We start from the raw sequence: 20,450 nt of genomic DNA on the forward strand, positions 1-20,450 counted from the left end.
TTTTGTCTGAAAATATTTTGCTTAGCTCTCGTTTTTTAATAATAGTTTAGCTGGGTATGGCATTTGGGGTTGCAGTTATTTTCTCTCAGCCCTTTCAAGATATTATTTCTTCTTTTTTTTTTTTTTTTGAGACAGAGTCTTGCTTTGTTGCCCAGGCTAGAGTGAGTGCCATGGCGTCAGCCTAGCTCACAGCAACCTCAGTCTCCTGGGCTCAGGCAATCCTGCTGCCTAAGCCTCCCAAGTAGCTGGGATACAGGCATGTGCCACCACGCCCAGCTAATTTTTCCTATATATATTAGTTGGCCAATTAATTTCTTTCTATTTATAGTAGAGACAGGGTCTCGCTCTTGCTCAAGCTGGTTTCGAACTCCTGACCTCGAGCAATCCGCCTGCCTCGGCCTCCAGAGTGCTAGGATTACAAGCCTGAGCCACTGCGCCCGGCCAAGATATTATTTCTTTGTCTTCAGACATGTCTTGTTAATTTAGAGAAGTATGCTGCCAGCATAAATGTTTTTTCTTTGTATGTAATCTTTCTATAGTTTCTGATGTTATCTTATCTACCTTTGAACATTCAATAATAATTTACTGATATTTCTTTAAGGCACTTACAATACTTTGTATTATTTAGCCACTTTCCATACTTTAGTATTACTTACCTTGTATTACTTAGTCATTTTCCATAGTTGCCTTCACCTCACTGTAACAGAACAAGCTACATGACACTATACTATGTGCTATATACATCTCTTCCTATAAAGAGGCACCATATTCTTTCATGGAATGGACAGTGGTACATAAAGAAAAAGATCAGGCCAGGCGCGGTAGCTCACACCTGTAATCCTAGCACTCTGGGAGGCCAAGGCGGGCGGATTGCTCGAGGTCAGGAGTTCAAAACCAGCCTGAGCAAGAGCGAGACCCTGTCTCTACTATAAATAGAAAGAAGTTAATTGGCCAACTAATATATATATAGAAAAAATTAGCCGGGCATGGTGGTGCATGCCTGTAGTCCCAGCTACTCAGGAGGCTGAGGCAGGAGGATTGCTTGAGCCCAGGAGTTTGAGGTTGCTGTGAGCTAGGCTGATGCCACGGCACTCACTCTAGCCTAGGCAACAAAGTGAGACTCTGTCTCAAAAAAAAAAAGGAAAAGAAAAAGATCAAAATGCCCTGAGTTTAGCATTGGAGGCTTATCTCATAGAATGCCTTGATATGTCAGTTTACTGACAACTGGCTAATATTTAAAAACAAATAACAAATTAGTAAATTATGTATGCATTGACTATTCTGTTCACAATTTGTTGTATGACTTTCAGCAGATGGTTGGCATTCTTATTAGGAATTATTTACACATCAAAAAGGTAATTGTTAAGTTCAGCAAAGTTTTCATCTGCCAATTTGGGAACTGATCAGTGTGTATACATTTCTATGTGTAAGTGAGAGTAATGGGAACAGGATAGTCCTAACTATTCCCAACCGTACAGTCTAACTTGTTTTCATCACTAGGGTTCATACATATCTAAGCAATTCTGAAAGGACTGGAAGACAACCACCTGAAATGTATTTACATGAGAAACTGAAAAGCCTCCTAGGAGTTAACTTATTATCTTAAGCAAAGAGAAAATTGGGTAGCTTTGAAACAAAGCACCAAAGGGTGCTTATAGGAGAGGAGTAATTTTGAATGTTATATAATTCCTGATGCTGGAAATTATCTCTAGCTCAGACGACCTTGGATTCAAATCTGGGTTCTAAGGACAGAGAGACTATAAATAAAAATGGCAATACCTGTTTATATTAAGACCAATGACAGAGTACATCACAGACCCTTTTGGAACCACATAAGAGAGTACATCACAGATAATCAACAATAAGAAATGCAGAGCTTTGGCACCTCTGTATCACCAGCACAGTTATCACCAGTTGTATCCAAAAGCAGCAACAATGCACACAGAAGATATGCCTCACAAGGGAGGCCACACCCAGCAGACCTACCAACAGTGCATGCAGATGAGGCAACCACAAGGCATGGAAAAACCTATAGAAGAAGGCAAATAGTTGGAAAAGACATTAAAAATATAATATACTATTACATACTAAGTCTGATAGTCTATCAAACTTGTGACTGAAAATACCTAAGACATCTCCTGAGTACACTAGAAATATCTGGGCAGAGTTTCATGGAAGCCTGGGGTGCCATTTTAAGGAATAGGCCAAGAACACTGTTGATGTAGACGGCATAGGGATCAGGGCTAATTTAACAACACAGTCAAGGTATAAAAGAGATGAGTGTAGTCAATTTTTGTTACTCTACTAAACTGAAGATAATTTTATGCACTATGAGTATGATGCTTTAAAATCAATATATTTATGACATTATAAAAACATTTGATTATTTTAATAACTGAAAACTCCTCTGTTTCCCTTTAGTTTATACATTTGAAAACATCTAGAATAGTTACCTGGCAGGGGAGATACCATGATCATGAAAACATCTAGAAATAGAATACCCAGAGAAATCTTTCTCAGAATGAAAAATATCATCCAAGGAACTAAAGTATGGGAACAATGCTAAAGTTTAATTTCCACACAATGTCATTTTACTGTAAAATAATACATTATACTTACACTTTATACTTACTTCCTAAGAAGTTCTCAAAATGTATTAGAAAAACATCTTTTCTTTTTTTTTGAAACAGTATGTCTCTCTCTGTCACCGGGGGTAGAGTGCAATGGTGTCATCATAGTTCGCTGCAACCTCAAACTTCTGGGTTCAGGCAAGCAATTGATCCTCCTGCTTCATAGCTTGGACTATTGGCCTATGCCAACATGACTGGCTAATTTTTCTTTTAGTAGAGATGGGGACTTGCTCTTGCTGAGGCTGGTCTTAAACTCCTCAGCTCAAGAAATCCTCCCACCTTGGCCTCCCAGAATACTAGGATGTGAGCTAGGTGTAAGCTAGGTATGAGCTACCATGACTGGATTTTTGTTTTCTTTTCTTTTTTTGAAATTTTCTAGGTGAGAGAATGAATACTAAAAGTTAAATGGTTTGCTAGCCCAGATCTCAAATTAAAGCCCAGACCTCATCTCTCTCATACTGTCTTTTTTTGCCAGAAGCAGCAATAACAACCCCCATAAACAAGGAGTGGGAGATGTCACAGATGGGGAAAGGAGAGGAGGTTGAGAGGAAAAGACAGAAACGCAACTCCAAAATGCCAAGTATTAACCCTATACTATATAGACTCTGCAGATCACCTGAACTTCTTTCATGGATTGGACACAGGCTCCTACCAGTCATTTCTAGATGGGGACGAGTACAGTACAGACTCAAGGTGGGCGAGCTAAGGAAAGAAAAGAGCTCCATCAAGTGCCACATCTCAGGGTAGTTTCCCTACTACGACTTCACAGCCAAAAATAACCTCACAGCAAAATGTAGCTATGCCAAGTACTTCAGGTATCGGTTAAATTTCCTCTTCTCTATGAATCTGTATTATTTATAAGACACTTGACACATGTTTAAACACTTACATAGTTCCTCAGTCTCAGGAAACAGGGTTTGTTCAGCTGAGGGAAAAAAAGCATGTAATGAGGGAGTTAACAAGGGCTGATATTTTTTTACAACATTCTTTAAAAACTGAAAAACCTCTTTAAACACCAGGAACAGCTTAAATAATTCACTGTGGGCCTGAGGGGCCCATGTGGACAATTCCCTCTCGGGTACCTTTTCTGGCCGAAGTCTCCCCGGGTTTCATCCGCGACCGACGGTGGCCCGACGGGCGACTGACTGGGCCGCAGGGAATAGGCTCCAGGCCTCACCCCTGCCGGCCCGCGTGCCTTCGGGGCCCACAGAGGCCAGTGGCCGCGTGGGGACGACTCGGGGCTGGGGAGACGGACCCCGGAAGCCGGCCCCAGCGGGCCGCGCCCTTTGACCCCTGGGTGCGCAGGGCATGGGGAGCAGGCGGAAGTGCCGCCATTGAGGCTGGTCGCGGCCTGCTGCAGTCTACGGAGGGTGGCTCCAAGGCCGCGGGGCCTGGGCGTGGGCCGCAGCCGAGGCCAGTGGGCGATGCCTGAGGCTGTCTGTCCTCGGCCCACCTAGGGACTGGCCGCTGGAAAGGATCCAGGAGAGACCCCTGCCCTTTGCCCATTGCTCCTCCCTCCCTGGGCGGACACAGAAGGGCGCCCCACGGGGAAGGAGCCCGCGATCGGGCGCTGAGGTCGGCCTGAGACTCGGTTCTCGGGCTTCGGACCTTCCTTGCCGTTGTTTCGCGGGAGTGATTTGAGGGGAGCTGCGTCCTCTCGAGTTCCTCACATTCTCGGGGATCTGGGAATTGAGACGCCCGGCCTGCGGGCCCGAGTGAGGGGAAAGAACGCGAAACGAGGCCGCCGCGCTCGGCCGGCCCCTGACTAGGTCGGGCGACGGGGACCGCGCCGGCCGCGGCCGCGGCGGCGGATGGAAGCACCTGCGCCCGCCCACCTTGACCCCGAGGCCGCCGTCCTCCTGGCCGGCGCGGAGCCCCGGTGCGTCTCCTGGGTCATCCGCACGGGGTCTCAGGACAGTGGAACCCGGAACCTCGCGGCCCTCGAGTGCTCCCCTGACTGGGGGCGACCCGGGTACCCTTTATCGAGTCCCACTCCCCAGGACACAGAGAGTTCGACGCTCCCAAAGAGGGAGTCTCCATGGAGGAATTCGTCCTGCTTCACTTCCAGAGTTGAAAGCCAGCCGGGAGGCCGTCGGTTCTGCAAAGAGGAGCAGTCGGGCGCGGGCTAGCAAGCAGCTGATGAAAATAATTGTCCTCGCAACACAGCCCTGCGCCCAGGGGCGCGTACACACACACACACACACACACACACACACACACACACACACACGCACACACACAACTTGCTTCCTCTAGCTGCCCAACCTTAGTATTCCAGGCATGCAGTTTTCAACAACTTGCTTGACACAATAACAAAGACATTTAAATGCCAGGACGCAGACTTCACTTTTTAACCTGCTGAGAGGAGCTACTTTCAAAGCTTCCCCGCCGCGAATAAACTGACAAAAAATATGGGGTGCACTTATAAATTAAACACCTTACCCTCAAAGCAACATGCGTTAATCAGGTTTCTAAGGCAATAACCATCTCTGTCTTTTCTTATTCACCCAAATAATAAAATAATGCCCCTAGAAGGAACCTCTTTACACAAGAGAGAGCTGGGAAAAAAATGAATTATACCCATTGCTAGTAAAAAATCATCTTAAATCAATAGAGCACCACTTGAACTTGAGTTTCCATTGTTTCACTGAATCATCAATGTTTTTAATTAAACAGAGCTACCCTTTCTGTTAAAACATTACATAAAAGGGTTAGGTTTCTACTTTTGTTGAGGCAGCTGGCGTTTGTTGGCTGTTGTGTTTGAGCAACAGACTGTTCAATAGAAGCGAGAAATAGCTCAACGCGCTCTTAATAGACCTGTTTCAACAATGTACCTTGAAAAGGAATACATTGTGTTATTGTGTTAGTTTGCTACAAACCTATTAAAAGAAAAATAGCATCCATCAGGTCTAACAAAACGCATTTGTATTATACGTACTTATCTGCTTCAAATACACTTCTTGGCACAATGTCTAGAATTCAACTAGATCATCAAGAGCTGGACAGAAGAACACATACCAGTTAGGTAATGATACACAGGCTAAAAATAATAATAAAGGAAAGTCTAAGCAGTCGGTAATTGCTACTTTTTGTTTATCCTGAGAAATACAGGCTACTTCAACTGAAAATATATTGCAAAAGTGTGGACTCCTGCGACAAAAACAATTTTTAAAATATTTATAGCATGAGAATATTGATCCAAACCCCGTATTTGGAACGAATCTGATACACTTTCGATAGCAATTTGTTTCAGAGAAGGATTCAGGGCAGAAGCGATGCATTTTAAAAGCAGAATTAAACAGCGCAAAGAGCCGGGCTCTTTAGGGAAATGCGTGAAACAAACAAATCGAAAGCAAGGGTTCCAGCCAAGAGGTTGGGGGGCAGCGCTGTTTGGCAGTAGGAAAGGAAGTGTTTTTTTAAAGTGCTCTCTTAAAAATGATTTTAAAACTTATTTTATTGTAGTTTAAACACAAAGTAAAACTTGAAGCAAAGAAATAGGTGACATTACAGCTATTGAACAGAGCCTATGGTCTATTGCATTGAGGGCTGTCACTTGGACCAAAACCTTAGGCAAAAACAGAGAGGCAAATGATGAGGCTAATTTAGCTCTGAGACCTGCTTAGCAGAAAAGACACCCAATGTAGCATCTGTCAGAGGGAGACATCTTTTGCTTTCTCACAAGGCACTCAATTTGGTTTCCAACCTGAGTACCCAACATTCAACTTTCAAGTGTAAGAATGTTGGGGGCATATGAGAATAGTATGTTGTCTACTAGTGAATACAATTGTATAAAAAAGAGAACTTACAAATGTTACAATAGCACCCTATGTGAGATACCTACATTAACAAATAGCTGAAGCAGTATTTTGCTCAATAAAGTCAATGATTTATTACATGTCTGAAATAGTAAACTATCACATGAAGATTTAGAAAATGTTACCCTGAAACTTCAGATGATATTTGCCATATTATAGCATACTATGTTAAACTTTTGTAGGAAATATTTGAAGTCAGATGGTTGTTATGATGGCTGTCTTCAGTTGAAATATTTTTTCTGCTCAAGAAGTGTGTTTGTGCTTGTAAGGTAGTTGAGATGTATTTGATTAATACTTTAAGACTTTTCATTGATGTCTCTCCCTTTAGTCTAAATCTATTTTTTAAATTAATTTACTTGGATTTAAAGAATGGAAATGAAATCATAAACCCAGAAATATATGTTATAAAAATGATTTCTCAAATTTATAAGATTGATGAAAGAGTTGACATTTTCAAGGTGAGAATTTTTGATATATCTGATAATCTACCAAATATAAAAGGACAGTCATAATAAATTGGTTTGGCCATGATATGAAATGTTGTTTTTCAGGCTTTATAAAAATACTTTGACTTCTATTTAGAATTTTTAGAAATGTTTGTGTGTCTGAAGTTTATCTAGCAGGAAATATTCAATGCATTTTATTCAATGCATTTGAAGAGATTGTTCAAATAAACAAAAAATCACCAAAGATATCATTTGGAAACCCAGCAAAGGAAGAAATGTATTTTAGAGGAAGACTGTAATCTGATTCTTTGTTTTGTTCTTGGTCTTAAAAATCCTTAATTCTCTACTCTTGCAAAGAATTTTCAATAGTATATGAAAGCTAAGTATTTTTATTTATTTCTCTAAAGTAAAAAAAAAAATCCAAATAGTATGTACTGTAATTTCTCTTTCCTTAGAGAATAGGAGGAAGAGGATCACACAGAGATTATTTTCTATATGCCCCCCAAATTTTTCCTAGAAGGAAACTTCTGGTCTCTTAATTTATTATTACTAATGTCTAGAAGAGTTTTAACCAATCAAATCATTAAAATATTTTTACCACCATTGACCCTAAGTGGCATCTAATTTGAAAGATTTTTGTAAAGTAAGTACATTTTCAAAACATCAAGTAGCTTTACAGTTTCTTGGTCTGCCTTTAGTAGGTAAATGAGTATCATTTCAGATTTCCTTTTGGCTTCTTTTGCCTTTTAGCTCAGAAGTATGGGAAGTATGGGAAGTTAATATTTTTTAAACATTCTGCCGCACGCAATTATTTCAATGCCATTCTCTAGTGTTGTGTCTGAAAAACCGGTGGCTGAGCCTGCTGCCCGCAGCGCCAGACATTCAGCCGGATCCACCCCTGGGCACAGTCGTCAGGGGGAAAAGATTCAGCTTCCAAACTTGATTAAAAACAGCCCAACAATTTCTGCCTGGTTAAAGAACTGTGTGGCTAGAGAAGCTGAGTAAATTGCCTCGGAGAGGAGGTGGCTGAGGTCTGTGTGTCTTTCACATGGGAGAGGGAGAAGCTGAAATATGCAGTCAGGCGTTGTGCTGCAGAAGGGCAGCTGTCCACTAAAATCCTCAGTTAAACTCCACTTTCCAGGATTTAGGTGCTGAGAAGGAGTGATTCTACCTTATAATTTTTCACCTTAATTTGAAATGAAAAAGTAAGCACATGCACAAACCAAAGACCTACAGAGATGCTTGAATTGTTAACTTATTTCTGAGCTACTGAGTCCTTTTGTTTTCTATTTGGAAAATACTTCAAAATATCCTTAAAGTTCCATTCTGGAAGGTATAATTAAAATAAAAAGACTGAGGTGGAAAAATGAACTAGGAACAGGAGTGTGTAGGTTGGTGAATAAAAGAGATGCCTGTCAGCATCTTTTTAATGATGATGATGATGTTGTTGTCGTTATTGTTTTGGCTTGTGATGTTTTTATGTTAAAAACTAAAGCCATCCAAACAGGAATCCAAGTATGAACAGAAGTGGGAGGTTTTCTGGTGTGTTCCATAATAAAATGAAAACTGTGTCTTTATGTGCCTGTGTGTTCTCCTTCAATTCAAAATTTTATTCCAGAAAGTGGTGCAATTTGTTACTTTTTTTGTGGGCACAGGAGGAGGAAAATATGATACATTTGGGGATTTTTCAGTAGAGCTGTGTTTAGTTTTAATTTTCCTGTATTTTAAAATAAACACTTTGACCAAAGCATGTTTGATCTTTGCAAGAAGGAAGTATACATTGTGAAGGAATGTGCAGCGGTTGGGTATGAAAATGGGGTTGTGACTCACAGCTGCAGGCAGAAAAAAAAGGCGTCGTGGTGTCAGCCAGAGGTGTTCAGTCTAATAATTCAAGCTGTAAACTGTATCCCCTAAAATTACTTACATAATAAATCATTGTGGGAAGAAAAAAAAGTTTGGACTGAAAAGTGTAAGTGAAACAGAATCCTCAGGAGACTTCAATGCTGGGACCTATTGGCAATGATGTGAAATATGGGCTTATTTTGTCCCAAACTTTAAGGATCAGAATAATACTGGAAATTATTCTAGCACAGCTGATTTTTTTTTCTGGCTTGGGTTTCAACACATTTCGACGTAGTCTGTCACAGAAATGGCCTTGCATTGTTTTTCTCTCCTGATCACACAGCCAAAACTGCTTTATAGGATTTACACTTGATTTATACAATTTCAAGAAAAAAAAACCCAATTCAAGATTGGCTTTAAGAAAATAGTTATAGCCAAGTTATCAAATGCATATCAAGAAAGGAGGTAGAAATTTTCTGACAATTCCCTTTGGTTCTAGTCTCATATTTCAGTATTGCTTATAGGTACCAAAGAAATCACTAAATTTATGTAAACTGGTGAATTAGCTTGCCTAAGACAGATTCACTGGTAGGTTGAAATACTTAGACACTGCGGTTGGCAGAGCCAGTGCCAAATCCTGGAGACTTGAGAAATGTGAACGTTTGGGGATAGAATGCACCGTTTGGAGTAGAAAGGAGCTCGGTGCCAGGAGAAAAGATAAAATTGTCAAGAGGAAGTTTAAAGGCCAAGGACACGAAGTCTTTGAAACAATAAGGGTGAGGAAGTCAAGAAGCAGACTTGCCAAAGCCACACTGAAACAATTTATTTTATAGGATCCCCTCTATTTCCAGAATTAGTGAGCTGAGCTACGCTGGGAACTCGGGGCTGTGGGCTCTCGGTCGCACGAACACCGCGAGGGAGAGAAAGTCAAGTTGACACCGGTCTCTTTCGCCTGGGCATTTCACGTGAAAATATAAGGAGGAGGGATGGGAGAAAAGAGGCAAAACGACGCCGGAGAAAGCTGACTCCAGCGAAGTTTGCAATAAGGATTAACTGGAAAAAGGAAGTCCACAGCAATTAAAACCCCTAGCCTGGCTCATTAGTATTCATGACTGAATGTCCAGCGTTTCTGTTTATCTTTCTCCCAGGATCAATATCGGAGCAGCGTGGGCCTGGGAGGAGCCCAAGGCGGGCCGGCGCGCGCCTGACCTCTCGCGCCCTCCGCACAGGTCAGCGCATCTTCAGAACCGCGGGGCCAGCGCCGCACGGGCGCTCATTAAAGCCACCGCGCCCAGGCGGGCCCAGAGAGGCCGGGGGACAGGCCCGGGAGGTGGGGGCGGGGGCCGGGCCACGCAGGACCAACCGACTCCAAAGAGTTTCGGGAAACCACACTCGGCCACACTAACCACTGTGGGCCCAGTGGGCCAAAAGAAAGAAAAGAAAAAGAACCAGCCCTGTCTGCAGCAAGGGGCTCCAGCAAGGCTCCTGGGCAGGCCCTCGCTGGCTCTGCATGGTTCCAGACCCGAGGTTTTGGGGTGTTTTGGGGGGACAAAATAAGAGCCCCCCCAGAAGGGAACCCCAACCCCCCCCCAGATCTGCGGGGTAAGGAGCCTCCCCAGGTCTCCGCTGGCCTCTCAGGAGCAGCCCAGAGGCGGAGGGTTAACTACGATGATTATCTTTGACATTATTAACATTATTATTATTTCTACCCCCCACCTTCTCTGGCCCCGCTGAGCTGCGTTCTGCTCCTCAGGGCCACCCGCTTGGCCTCTGGGACAGAGAAAGCCTGGCTCCAGGAGGTTGGGAAAGGAAGAGGTTGAGGCCAGGGTTGCAGAGGGGGAGGGGAAAGTCTGCTCTTCCCTCACTCCAGATTTTTACCCGGAGGTGTGAGGGGCACCGCCCCCCCCCACCCGGCACACACCCCAGGGGTGGACGAGTGCGTTCAAGCCGGGCCACCTGGAACCTCGCAGTCCTCGAGAATGGGCCTGGGTGACCCTTACTGCAGGTAGCCCCCACCCGGCCCATCGCACGCTGGTGGCTCGAAGTTCGGGCCTCCGCAGTGCCGCCCTGGCAGTGGCCCCTCCAAAGCCCTGTTGCGTAGAAAGCGCAGGGCAGTCACGTCCCGCTCGGACTGATTCTAGAAAGGGATGGGGGAGGTAGAAATGGGCAGACGGGTGAGGGAGCATGTTGCGCTGGGTCCTCCCGCCACCCCACCCCTATCTCTGTGGCCGCAGGTCCTTCCCACCCACGCTAGCCGCTAGCCGGTGGCTGGGAGATGCAGAAGCCGAAGGAAGTGAGCATGTGTGAGCGTGTGGTGTGAGAGTCCGTTGGGGTGCGGAGACAGTGTGTGTCTGTGTGTGTGTGTGTGTGTGTGTGTGTCTGCGCGCGCGCCCGAGGCAAGGGGCGCCCCCACCGCCTGCCTGGCAGCTGCGCTGAGCCTCTTTCCGCTTGGTGGGGCGGGAGGATGCGGGACGAGGGCAGGGCCTGGAGCCGGAGAAGGCGAAGCGAGGTGTCACCTTTTCAAAAGCTCTGGCCCCTGGGAACAAAAGGGAAACGTGGGAGGGCGATGAGGTGGCCTCAAGCACCGAGAGCCGGGGACTGTGCTCTGTAAGGGCGGGGCGAGAGTGGGAGGACCCTGGTCCCGAGTTCCCCGCGGTAGATCTTGGTGGTGGCAGCTCAGGGGCGGGGCGGGGCCTGGACACGCTGGCCCTGGTCGCCCCACAGCCTTGACCATGAACTCGGACCCTCGGGCTGCCCTGGTTATGGTTTACAGAAGTTCTCATTTGTAACACTCGGTTCAAACGGCCACCGCGGCCTTTTCGTTCTCAGGCGCCCAGCGGGATGGGTCTGAGGGTTTGTGCCCGATCACCCGACCCAGTCTGGAAGGATCTAGATTTTTCCCTAAAATAAAAACCCAGCAACAATCAGCTGGGGACGGAAGGGGTGGGGGGCGAGAGAGGGGAAGTGGAAGCCCTGTTCTGAGCTGCCAGTTAAAAATAGAAACCGTTCATTGCGATCTGCTGGGGGTAACAGTGGGCCAAGGAGCTCCCAGTTTCTGTGGAACCAGAGAGATATCAGACTATAATCAATCAATCTGCAAGTATTTACTGAACCCCTGTTTTAGATCCCTAGGGCCTCTTTCCGGGGCACGTGTCTTTTAAAGTTAAAAAAAAACAACAACGCATCCAAAGGTTCAACCAAATATTATGGGGTGTTATTTTGAGGCCTTTATTTCTTAGCCCTTGGAAAGAGGCCTAGCGTGCCCATTGGATTATTTCGGTGGGTGATGTGGGGGAGGGTAGGATCTGAGTCCCTAGTGGGCATCTGGTGGGTCCTCACGTGTCCCCAATGCTACCGATGAGCTCACCAGGGACCTACTGGAACACACCTCCCTCAGTCCTGCCAACCCAGGCAGGCGACCCATCACCTGGAGGGCCAAGGCCTTCCTAGCCAACCCTGGGATGCGGTTGTACAGCACAAGGTCTAGGGAAACCCGAGCCTTCGGTCCAGCCTGTGATCTGCTCTTGATCTCAGGGTTTTGTGCGGGAGAGGAAAATAAAACCACTTGAAACTGAAAACATCCGTCTGAAAAAGAGACAAAGGGGCTAAGGGGGTGGGGAGGAGGAAGAGAGAAGGTGCCGGCAGAAAGGAAAGGAGCTGGCACAGCGTGGGATGGGTGTGCGTGGCCTGGGACGAATTTCCTTCACTCTCACCCAGCCCGGCCTTGGGCCTCGCAGCCTCCGCTTCCCATGCCCGGAGGAGAGCCTCCGCGGCCTCTGCTCCAGTGACCTCCTCCCCGCTCGGGACTTCGTGGGACATGTCTGAGCCAGGAGAAGCTGATACTGATGCCAGTTATCATTGTGGTCATTAATAATGCAGTGAGGGTCACGATGATTAATAATAATAATGATGGGCCTCCCGAGGGGGCTCCAGCTGCCGCGGGATAAAGCGACTCTCGCGTTGAGGGGAGTTATTCGGTGGCTGATGGAGCAGAGCAGGAAGGGAGCGAGCCTGGGCGCTCTGAAGTTCAAGTTGACGGCTGTGGCGGGCAGAAACCTCCTCCGCAGCGGCAGTCGGGCCTCCCTGCATGCAGCGAACCGCAGCGCAGCTCTGGGTTCCTGAAGAGGGGCGAGGACTGGCTTCAGTTTTGAGTCTCTGGAGTCAAGGCAAGGGCAGGTTAGCATTCAGGTCCGTTTTGGACAGTGGGGGCAGGGGTGGAGGAGGAAGGACGACTGCACCCCTACCCCCCATCCCAGGTCCAGGCGCCGGGTAGCCGTGCAGGCTCTAGGGCCGCGAGCCCCCGCAGGCGCGTTCTAAACTGAGCAATCTTTGATGCTCTCACACCTCTGCCGTCTCCCCCCGCCCCCCACCCCCCACCCAGTCTCCGGGATTCAAAGGGCGGAAGAGAAAGGCGAAAGGGGAAGACCGGGCCACACGGTTGGGTCAGTGACTTGTTTGGACAAAGCCTTGGGACGCCAGGGCCAGGGAACTGGGAACCATTTTACGCGAAAGCTGCTGCCACCCGTTCCGCACCTCGTAGGGTGGACTAGGCAACCCACAGGCCGCGATCTTCCTCCTTCACATTTTATTTTCCTGCTGAAAACCAGGATCAGTGCCCTTGCAACTAAAGGGGCCTCCGGTAGCTCTCCAACTTTCAGAGCTAAGTGATCCAACCAACTCGACGCTGAGATTGTCGACCTCTCCTTGCTGTTTTCCTTCTTCCCCCAAATAAGAAAAGCCCCAAGGCTTTGAGTTGATGCTAAAGTTGTCTCCCCGCCCCCCCCCCCGCATTCCATATTTCTTCTTAGATTTGAGAAGTGTCTCAAAAATCAACAATTTCCACCAAGAAAATTTAAAAGTTTAAAACATTTGTAATAGATAGAACGTTTCATTCTTGCACAAGTGATGACAAATATTCAATCTGACTCCTTCCACCACCACCCCCACGGGGGTGGGGGGCTTTGAAAATCCTAAGCGATTTTTCTCACAGCTTATAATGTGTTCAGTGAACTCTCCCAAGGATCAGTAACATATGTCCATTATTTTAATAATTTCGCTTAATATTATTAGGGGTTATAAATTTGATTTTAATAGGGGGTTGATTGCTTCAGGATTTGGCGCTTGGGCAACTCTCAGGGCCGCTGGGGAGGGTGAGCCTACCGTCTGTCACCCTCTGGACACACACACACACACACACACACACACACACACACACACACACACACACACACACATACACGGCTGGACTCTTTCCCCATTGAACAGGTAGTGTGGCCTCCGGGAGGTCAGGGCTGCCCTCCTCTCCCCAAGCGCCCCTAGGGCCCGGCCTGTCTAGCCCTGCGGCTCATTCGAGGGCCAGAGGGGAAGGAGAGCGAAGAAGCAGCGGTCGCAATCGCAGCCACCCGCCCGCACTGCGCGGCGCAGGGCCATCCCATGGAGGCGTCGTCGCTGCGGCCCAAGTCTTTGCACCGCTGGGGGCGGGGAGCGGGTTAGCTCCGCGACCGCCAGGGGCCTTTCGGAGCTTCTGGGAGACCGAGACATTTAGATTGAGATGTTTGGATGACTCAGGGATTTAAAAATATTTTTTTCCCCAACCCCACCCTTTTGTTATTAAAAACAATTTTTCTTCTTTTGCCTTCTTCCTTAGAGTACCTTGTTTGAAAATTGATCAACTCCTGAGGGAGAGGGTAGTGAGGCCGCAAGCCCAGGAAAGAAGGTGCTGCCTGGAGCTCCTGCTCATTCACTTCCACCTGGCAATTTTAGTTTTTGTATCTTCTTCTATTTTATTCTACTGAATTCTTGAAGAGGTTCTCTTTCCTTTGGGGCCAACGGTTTGTTGCTTTCCTATCTATCTTCCTAAGAGAAAATTAAAATGTTGTGTATTTACCACGTTTTCTAGAACATCCTGCTGATTGGTTCCCAGCTGCTTTGCTTAACCAGTATTTCTTGAACACGCTCTCTGCTTAAAATTTCAAGAAAAAAACTTGGTGAAAATGGGCCCTTAAACTATATTCACTGGGCCAAGTTCAAAAACAAAGTACTCAGCTCACTTTTAAAAGTGCAATTAAAAATAACTGTACCTCAGCTTTTCAGAGGGAGGGAGCAGAAAGGCGGGAGGGAAGAGGGAAAACAAAGAATAAGGAAATATTTAGTGCTCTTAAATCCAGCCCAAATAGCTGAAAGAAAGAAAGGCATTCCCTCAGATAATGGAGCCATTAGAAACTCTGAAGGTTCCTGCCGCCATTCCTCACAGAGGCTTTCCAAAAATTTAATTCACTCTCAGCTACTAGACAAAGGACAGAGAAAATAATTTTGAGACTTTCTGCCAAACGGGCAGTTTGGCCTCCTGTTTTTTTTTTTTTTTTTTATGCATACGTACACCTTCCTCCCCAGAATGAGTGGTGGTGCCTCCCACTCACTCAAGCACACTGATCCAACAACCCTCAGCTGCCTCCTTCCCGGTTTGCTTTAATAACTTTGCTAGAAAAAATAGTATGTTCATGCAGTTTCAACACATTTTATTATATTTCTGTATGCATTACTCTCAAAACATCACAAGAAATGATCAAACCACTTAAAACCTTCAAATAAAAAATCTGAAACAGTTTATGCCCACAAGTGTACATATTTATAGTTAAGAAACATTCTTTATAAATATTGTTTCCTCTGTAGCAAGTTAATACCATAATTTAATTACAAATGGATAAATATGGTAACGGGTATTTACAGAAGGAAGGGTGTTATTACGGAAAAAGCTAACGGCACGACGTTTATTCCCCCCCACAATCTTTCATACAGGAACTAACAAATTGAACTTGCAAAAGCACTAAAACATCACATGTAAATCCAGCTAACAGAAAAATACATTCACAAGCGTTGTTGGTGGTGGTGTGTATGTGTGCTATGGATCAGTGTGTTGAAGAAACAGAAGGGAGACTTTGGCACGGCTCGTTTTTTTCCAGTCTATAGTTGCATGAAGTTTACAATCAAGTTGCCTCATAAAAAGGAACACAATATTCAATACCACAATACAAAATAAACCATTTTCTTCCACATTACTTAAAAAGAAACCGGGTAAACTAAAAAGGGGGAAGGGAAAAGGAGGAAGGAAGGCAGGGAGGAACGCAATCCGGAGTTTTACAAATGGACAAACTTCTATACACCAAGAAGCCATTAAAACCACCTCGGAGAAGGAAGGAGGAGTCTGCTATGTACACAGTTTGTTATAAGACTGGGAACAGGGTTGGAAGGGAAGTGGGCATGGGGGTTAGAGCGGGGAGGTTTGGCTCAATATTTTTGTGGGTTTTCATTTTTTAGTTTTTTATTTATTTTATATTTTCAGCTTTAAAGACTCCGGAAAGGGATATTTTTGCTTTTCATGCCTAGATTATTTAAAAAAAAAAAAAAAAACTTTTTAAAAATCCTTCTGCTGGTAAAATCATTTTCATCATCGTAAAAATCAGATTCATAATTTTAACAACATGATCATAAGGTGAACCTCAGCGCTAGCTGCGGGGAGGGCTGCTGCGCTAGGGTGGGGATGGGGAGAGGGAGAGAGGCCCGACCCCTCACACGTACCATTCATTGAAGTTGGAGGAGAGGCCGCTGTGGCCCCCGGCTGTCCCGCTGCCCCCGCCAGAGCTGCCGCCGCCCCCGCCGCCCGCCCCGCCGCCGCCCCCACCACTGCCGCCGCTGCCAGAGCTGCCTCCCGCGCCGCCACTGCTCGAGCCTCCGCCCCGGTGCACAGCGGACACCGCGGCCGCTGCTGCTGCCGCCGCCGCTGCCGCTGCCGCCGCCACTGGGGACAAATTGGAGCTGCTCTGGGGCTCGGCGCTCGGGGACACCAACCCCGGGGGCGTGGACGACTCGTAGCCGGAGCTGGCAGCCGGGGAGGACTCAGAGCCCTGCGGGGAGGACTCATGGACCTGCAAGACAAAAGGCAGGAGGGGGAACCAGAGGGGACTGGGTGTGAGTGCAGCTGCTGTGAGGCCGGCCCCCGGGGGGGAGCACCCCCAGAAATGCCCCTGGCCGCCCCAGGCCCTGGGGGCCGTCCCGGGCCGGCTGAGGATGTTCAGGCCGGTTGTGAACCGGCGCCTCCGGCCGGCCTCGCCCTCCTCCCGGCCTCCGCGGTGGTACCTTCATGTGCTTCCGCAGCGAGCTGGGGTGCGTGTAGGACTTGTCGCACATCTTACAGAGATAGGGCTTATCAGAGGTGTGGACGTGCATGTGCTTCTTCCTGTCGCTGCTGTTGGCAAAGCGCCGGTCACAACCCTCGAACTCACATTGGAACGGCTTCTCCCCTGTAGACGGCAAACACCAGCACTTGCTTTGGACACCCGGAGCCCCGAGAACCTCCTCCCTGACTTTGGAGGGGGCAAGGCTGCAGCCACGGAGAAGGGCGAGGGGGCTGGGTCCCTTAAACAGGGCAAATCCCCTTTGTGGCAGAACCTAGTTGAAATTAACAGCCTTCCCTCCCACCTGACAGTCCTGCTCATTCATTTCATATTTTACTTTCTTCCAGGCCGACGCCCATCTCCTCAAATTTCTAACGATTTTGGGGTAGCTCCTGGCCCTGCCTTCCTTTCTATAGGCCTTCTTGGATCCGCAGCTTCTAACAAGTTGGTCTCGCCATGGAGAAGCTGTTATTATGACAAAATATTTGGGGCATTATCAAAATCACACAGGCTGCTGGGCTGCTGTCGGTTTCTCTCCCCAGCCAGTAGGCAATTACATTTGGAGTTGCTGTGTGTTGTTTGGGGGCCGGGCTGTGGCTAGTGACTGAGCCAGTATTTTTCATCCAAAATTCTGCAAACTGAATTAACCACAGTCTCACCTCCAGTCTTTTACAAATAAGTGGAGAGGAAAATATAAATATTAGAGGTAAGGTAGCATGTAGTGATTGTGGAGGGGCACAAGCTGGGAGGTGAGGTGGGGGAGTCAGCAAAGCCTTTCAAAATCCCCCTATTTAATTTTCTGGCGGTCCCTGCATCCTGTTGCCAGAATTCCAAATGCTTGGAGTCATTTAGAGGTGTGAGAACTCAAACGTCTTTCCACTTGGAAAGGGGACCGTTTAACGTTAAATTCCATTAGCACCTAAATTGTTTCTTAAAGACATCCGCTCAGACACAGGACTCGAAAGCAAGCATTTCATGCAAATACATTTCTCAAATTTTAAACCTTGTTAAAAGCTTGTCTCGCACCTCGGCTCCCTCCCTTCCCGGAAGAGAACAATAGGCCGCTGGCGCATCCCCACTTCGGAGTAAATATTGACGGGGGAAGTTGCTAAAACATTTGGCTTTCTTTTAGGAAATCGTCTGGCACGATTTTGGCTGGGACCTGGTCATAGATGAATAATCTATGAGGCGGGAGGCGCGTTCTTTTGCGGCTCTCTCTTCTCACGCGATCCCCCCGCAGGGCCGCGCCGCCTGGGGCTCTAGCTGACCGGGTTGTGGGTCCAAGTTGGGAATCGCAAACCCTCTGGTGCCCATTAGAGAATTTCGCAAACTGCTGTGAAACCACCGTAAAAACCCCGCGACCCACCCCGAGACGGGCTTTAAAAACACTTTAAAAATGAGAAATGCTTTACAGCTTCGGCTCACACCAGACTCATTTAATGGGAAACAGTCCCGGGAAGGGCGTTTGGACTCCGAGTAAAAGAAGTGGGAAAACACACAAGCCACTCAAACACAGACCCCCGGAGCAGAAAAGCACATTCAGACAAGCTGGCAAAATCCTCTCTAGGCTTGATTCCCGGGCACCAAGTTAGAGAGCAGTTTTATTTTGTGCCTTCTATTTAGAACGGAAATTATTAACCGAGGCTGAGCAAACGAACCAATTGCATGACCCAACGCATACATTTGATGTTTCGCTGACCATTTAAAACTCAAATTTCCGCACATGGAAAAATCAAGCCCAATATTCTTTCATCCTCCAACAAAAACAAGCTGTTGGCTCTCTCGCACACACAAAAACATCTCCCATCCCAAGGCCTCGGCTGGCGATCTGTGCCCAGCATCAGCACCCCCAGCCCCTCACCCTACAAGTCTCTGCTCTCAGCGCCCAGTCCCTGTCCCGGCCCGCGGTTACCTGTGTGCGTCCTTTTGTGGATCTTGAGGTTCTCGGAGCGCGCGAAGACCTTGCCGCAGCCTGGGAAGGGGCAAGGGAAGGGTTTCTCGCCTGTGTGCACGCGGATGTGGTTGACCAGTTTGTATTTGGCCTTGAAGGGCTTGCCTTCGCGCGGACACTCCTCCCAGAAGCAGACGTGGTTGCTCTGCTCCGGGCCACCGACGTGCTCCACCGAGACGTGGGTCACCAGCTCGTGCATGGTGCTGAAAGTTTTGTTGCAGCTCTTCTTGGGGTTGCTCAGCTGCTCAGGGTCGATCCACTTGCAGATGAGCTCCTGCTTGATGCACTGCTGCCGCATGTAGCGGAAAAAGGCACCGGGGTGGTGGTGGTGGTGGTGATGGTGGGCCGCGGCCGCTGCCATGTTCATACCCATGTTCATATTCATGGGGCCGTACTGGTTGTGGAGTTGCGCCGCAGAGTAGGGGTCGGTCCGCGGGCTGGCCACCTGGCGGTATTGCTCCGAGCGCCCGAACACCTCGCCGGGCAGCCCGAGGCGCATCTGCCCATTGAGCACATTCTGCGAGCCGTGCGGCCCGTGCTGCTCCGGGAGGCCAGGGAAGAGAAGGTGGCCCTGCGCGTCCGAGTGCGCATGGTGCAGGCCGCCCGCGCCGGGCCCGAACAGCCCATGCTGCCCGCCGCCCGGTGCAGAGTCCCCGAAGCCGCGGCTGCGGAACAGGAAGTCCCGGGTGGAGTTGAAGGGTGGCCCAGAGTACGAACCAACGTGCGCGGCGTGGGGCCCGAGTGCGGCGGCGGCAGCCGCTGCCGCAGCTGAACCGGGATAGGCGCCGGGGCCCTGCGACGTGAACGCGGAGCTCTGGCCTGGAGACAGCTCGTGCGCACCCGGGTTCAGCTTGAAGGCTCCCATATGCGCCGCGGCTGAGTCTACGAAGCCATTCTGCGCCGCCGCCAGGCTCAGTTCACGGTCCTGCATCTCGGCGGCCGCTGCCGCCGCCGCCGCCGCCGAATGGTGATGGTGGCGCGCGAAGCTGCCCACCCCGATGGCCGGGAACTGCGGACCCGCGTCCAGGAGCATGGCCAGCGCGCCTGCCCGCCCCGCCGGCCCCGGCGAGCTCCAAGCCTCCGCGCCGCCTCGGCTCCCGCGCCGCGCGGTGCGTCTGGCGGCCACCGAGCTCCGGGTTCAGGCGGCGGTAGTAGCGGTGGCTTCAGCCCCGGGAGCCGCGCTCCTGCGCCCGCCGCCTCCGCCGCCGCCTGGATCTGCCTCGGGCGGCCGGGCGCTGAGCGAAGGCGCGGAGAGGAAGAGGAGGAGGCGGCAGCGGAGGAGGCGCGGGAGGAGGAGGAGGTGGAGGAGGAGAAGAGTCCAAAGCCAGGCGGAGAACCAAAGTGTATTAAAGGAGCTGCGGCGGGGGCGGGCAGGCAGGGCAGGGGAGGGCGGGCGGGAGGAGGGAGCGGGAGGGAGGTGTGGGGAGCGGAGCTGAGAAGGGGGGCCACCGGGGGGCTAGCGCAGCGCCGCGGCCCCCACCCCTGCGCGCACCCGCGCGCGCACGCACACACTCACTCGCTCGCACGCTCCGCGGACCCCGGGCCCGGCTGCGCAGCGCAGCGCCCGCTGAATGAAATCACAGCGGCGGCGG

The 20,450-nt window shown here is 48.9% G+C and overlaps 1 protein-coding gene across 1 annotated transcript; it reads right to left on the minus strand.

The window, feature by feature from the left end:
* Positions 1 to 15,236: 15,236 nt before the first annotated feature.
* Positions 15,237 to 20,178, minus strand: ZIC2 (Zic family zinc finger 2). Its single transcript, XM_012752045.3, has 3 exons — positions 18,820 to 20,178; positions 16,870 to 17,033; positions 15,237 to 16,658 (listed from the first exon to the last, which is right to left on the minus strand). The coding sequence occupies exons 1-3, from the start codon at positions 19,889 to 19,891 to the stop codon at positions 16,302 to 16,304; spliced, it is 1,593 nt and encodes a 530-aa protein (XP_012607499.1). The 5' UTR covers positions 19,892 to 20,178; the 3' UTR covers positions 15,237 to 16,301.
* Positions 20,179 to 20,450: the final 272 nt, after the last annotated feature.

This window comes from Microcebus murinus, chromosome 13 (assembly GCF_040939455.1).
Source record: "Microcebus murinus isolate Inina chromosome 13, M.murinus_Inina_mat1.0, whole genome shotgun sequence".
In the NCBI taxonomy this organism is placed as follows: Eukaryota; Metazoa; Chordata; class Mammalia; order Primates; family Cheirogaleidae; genus Microcebus; species Microcebus murinus.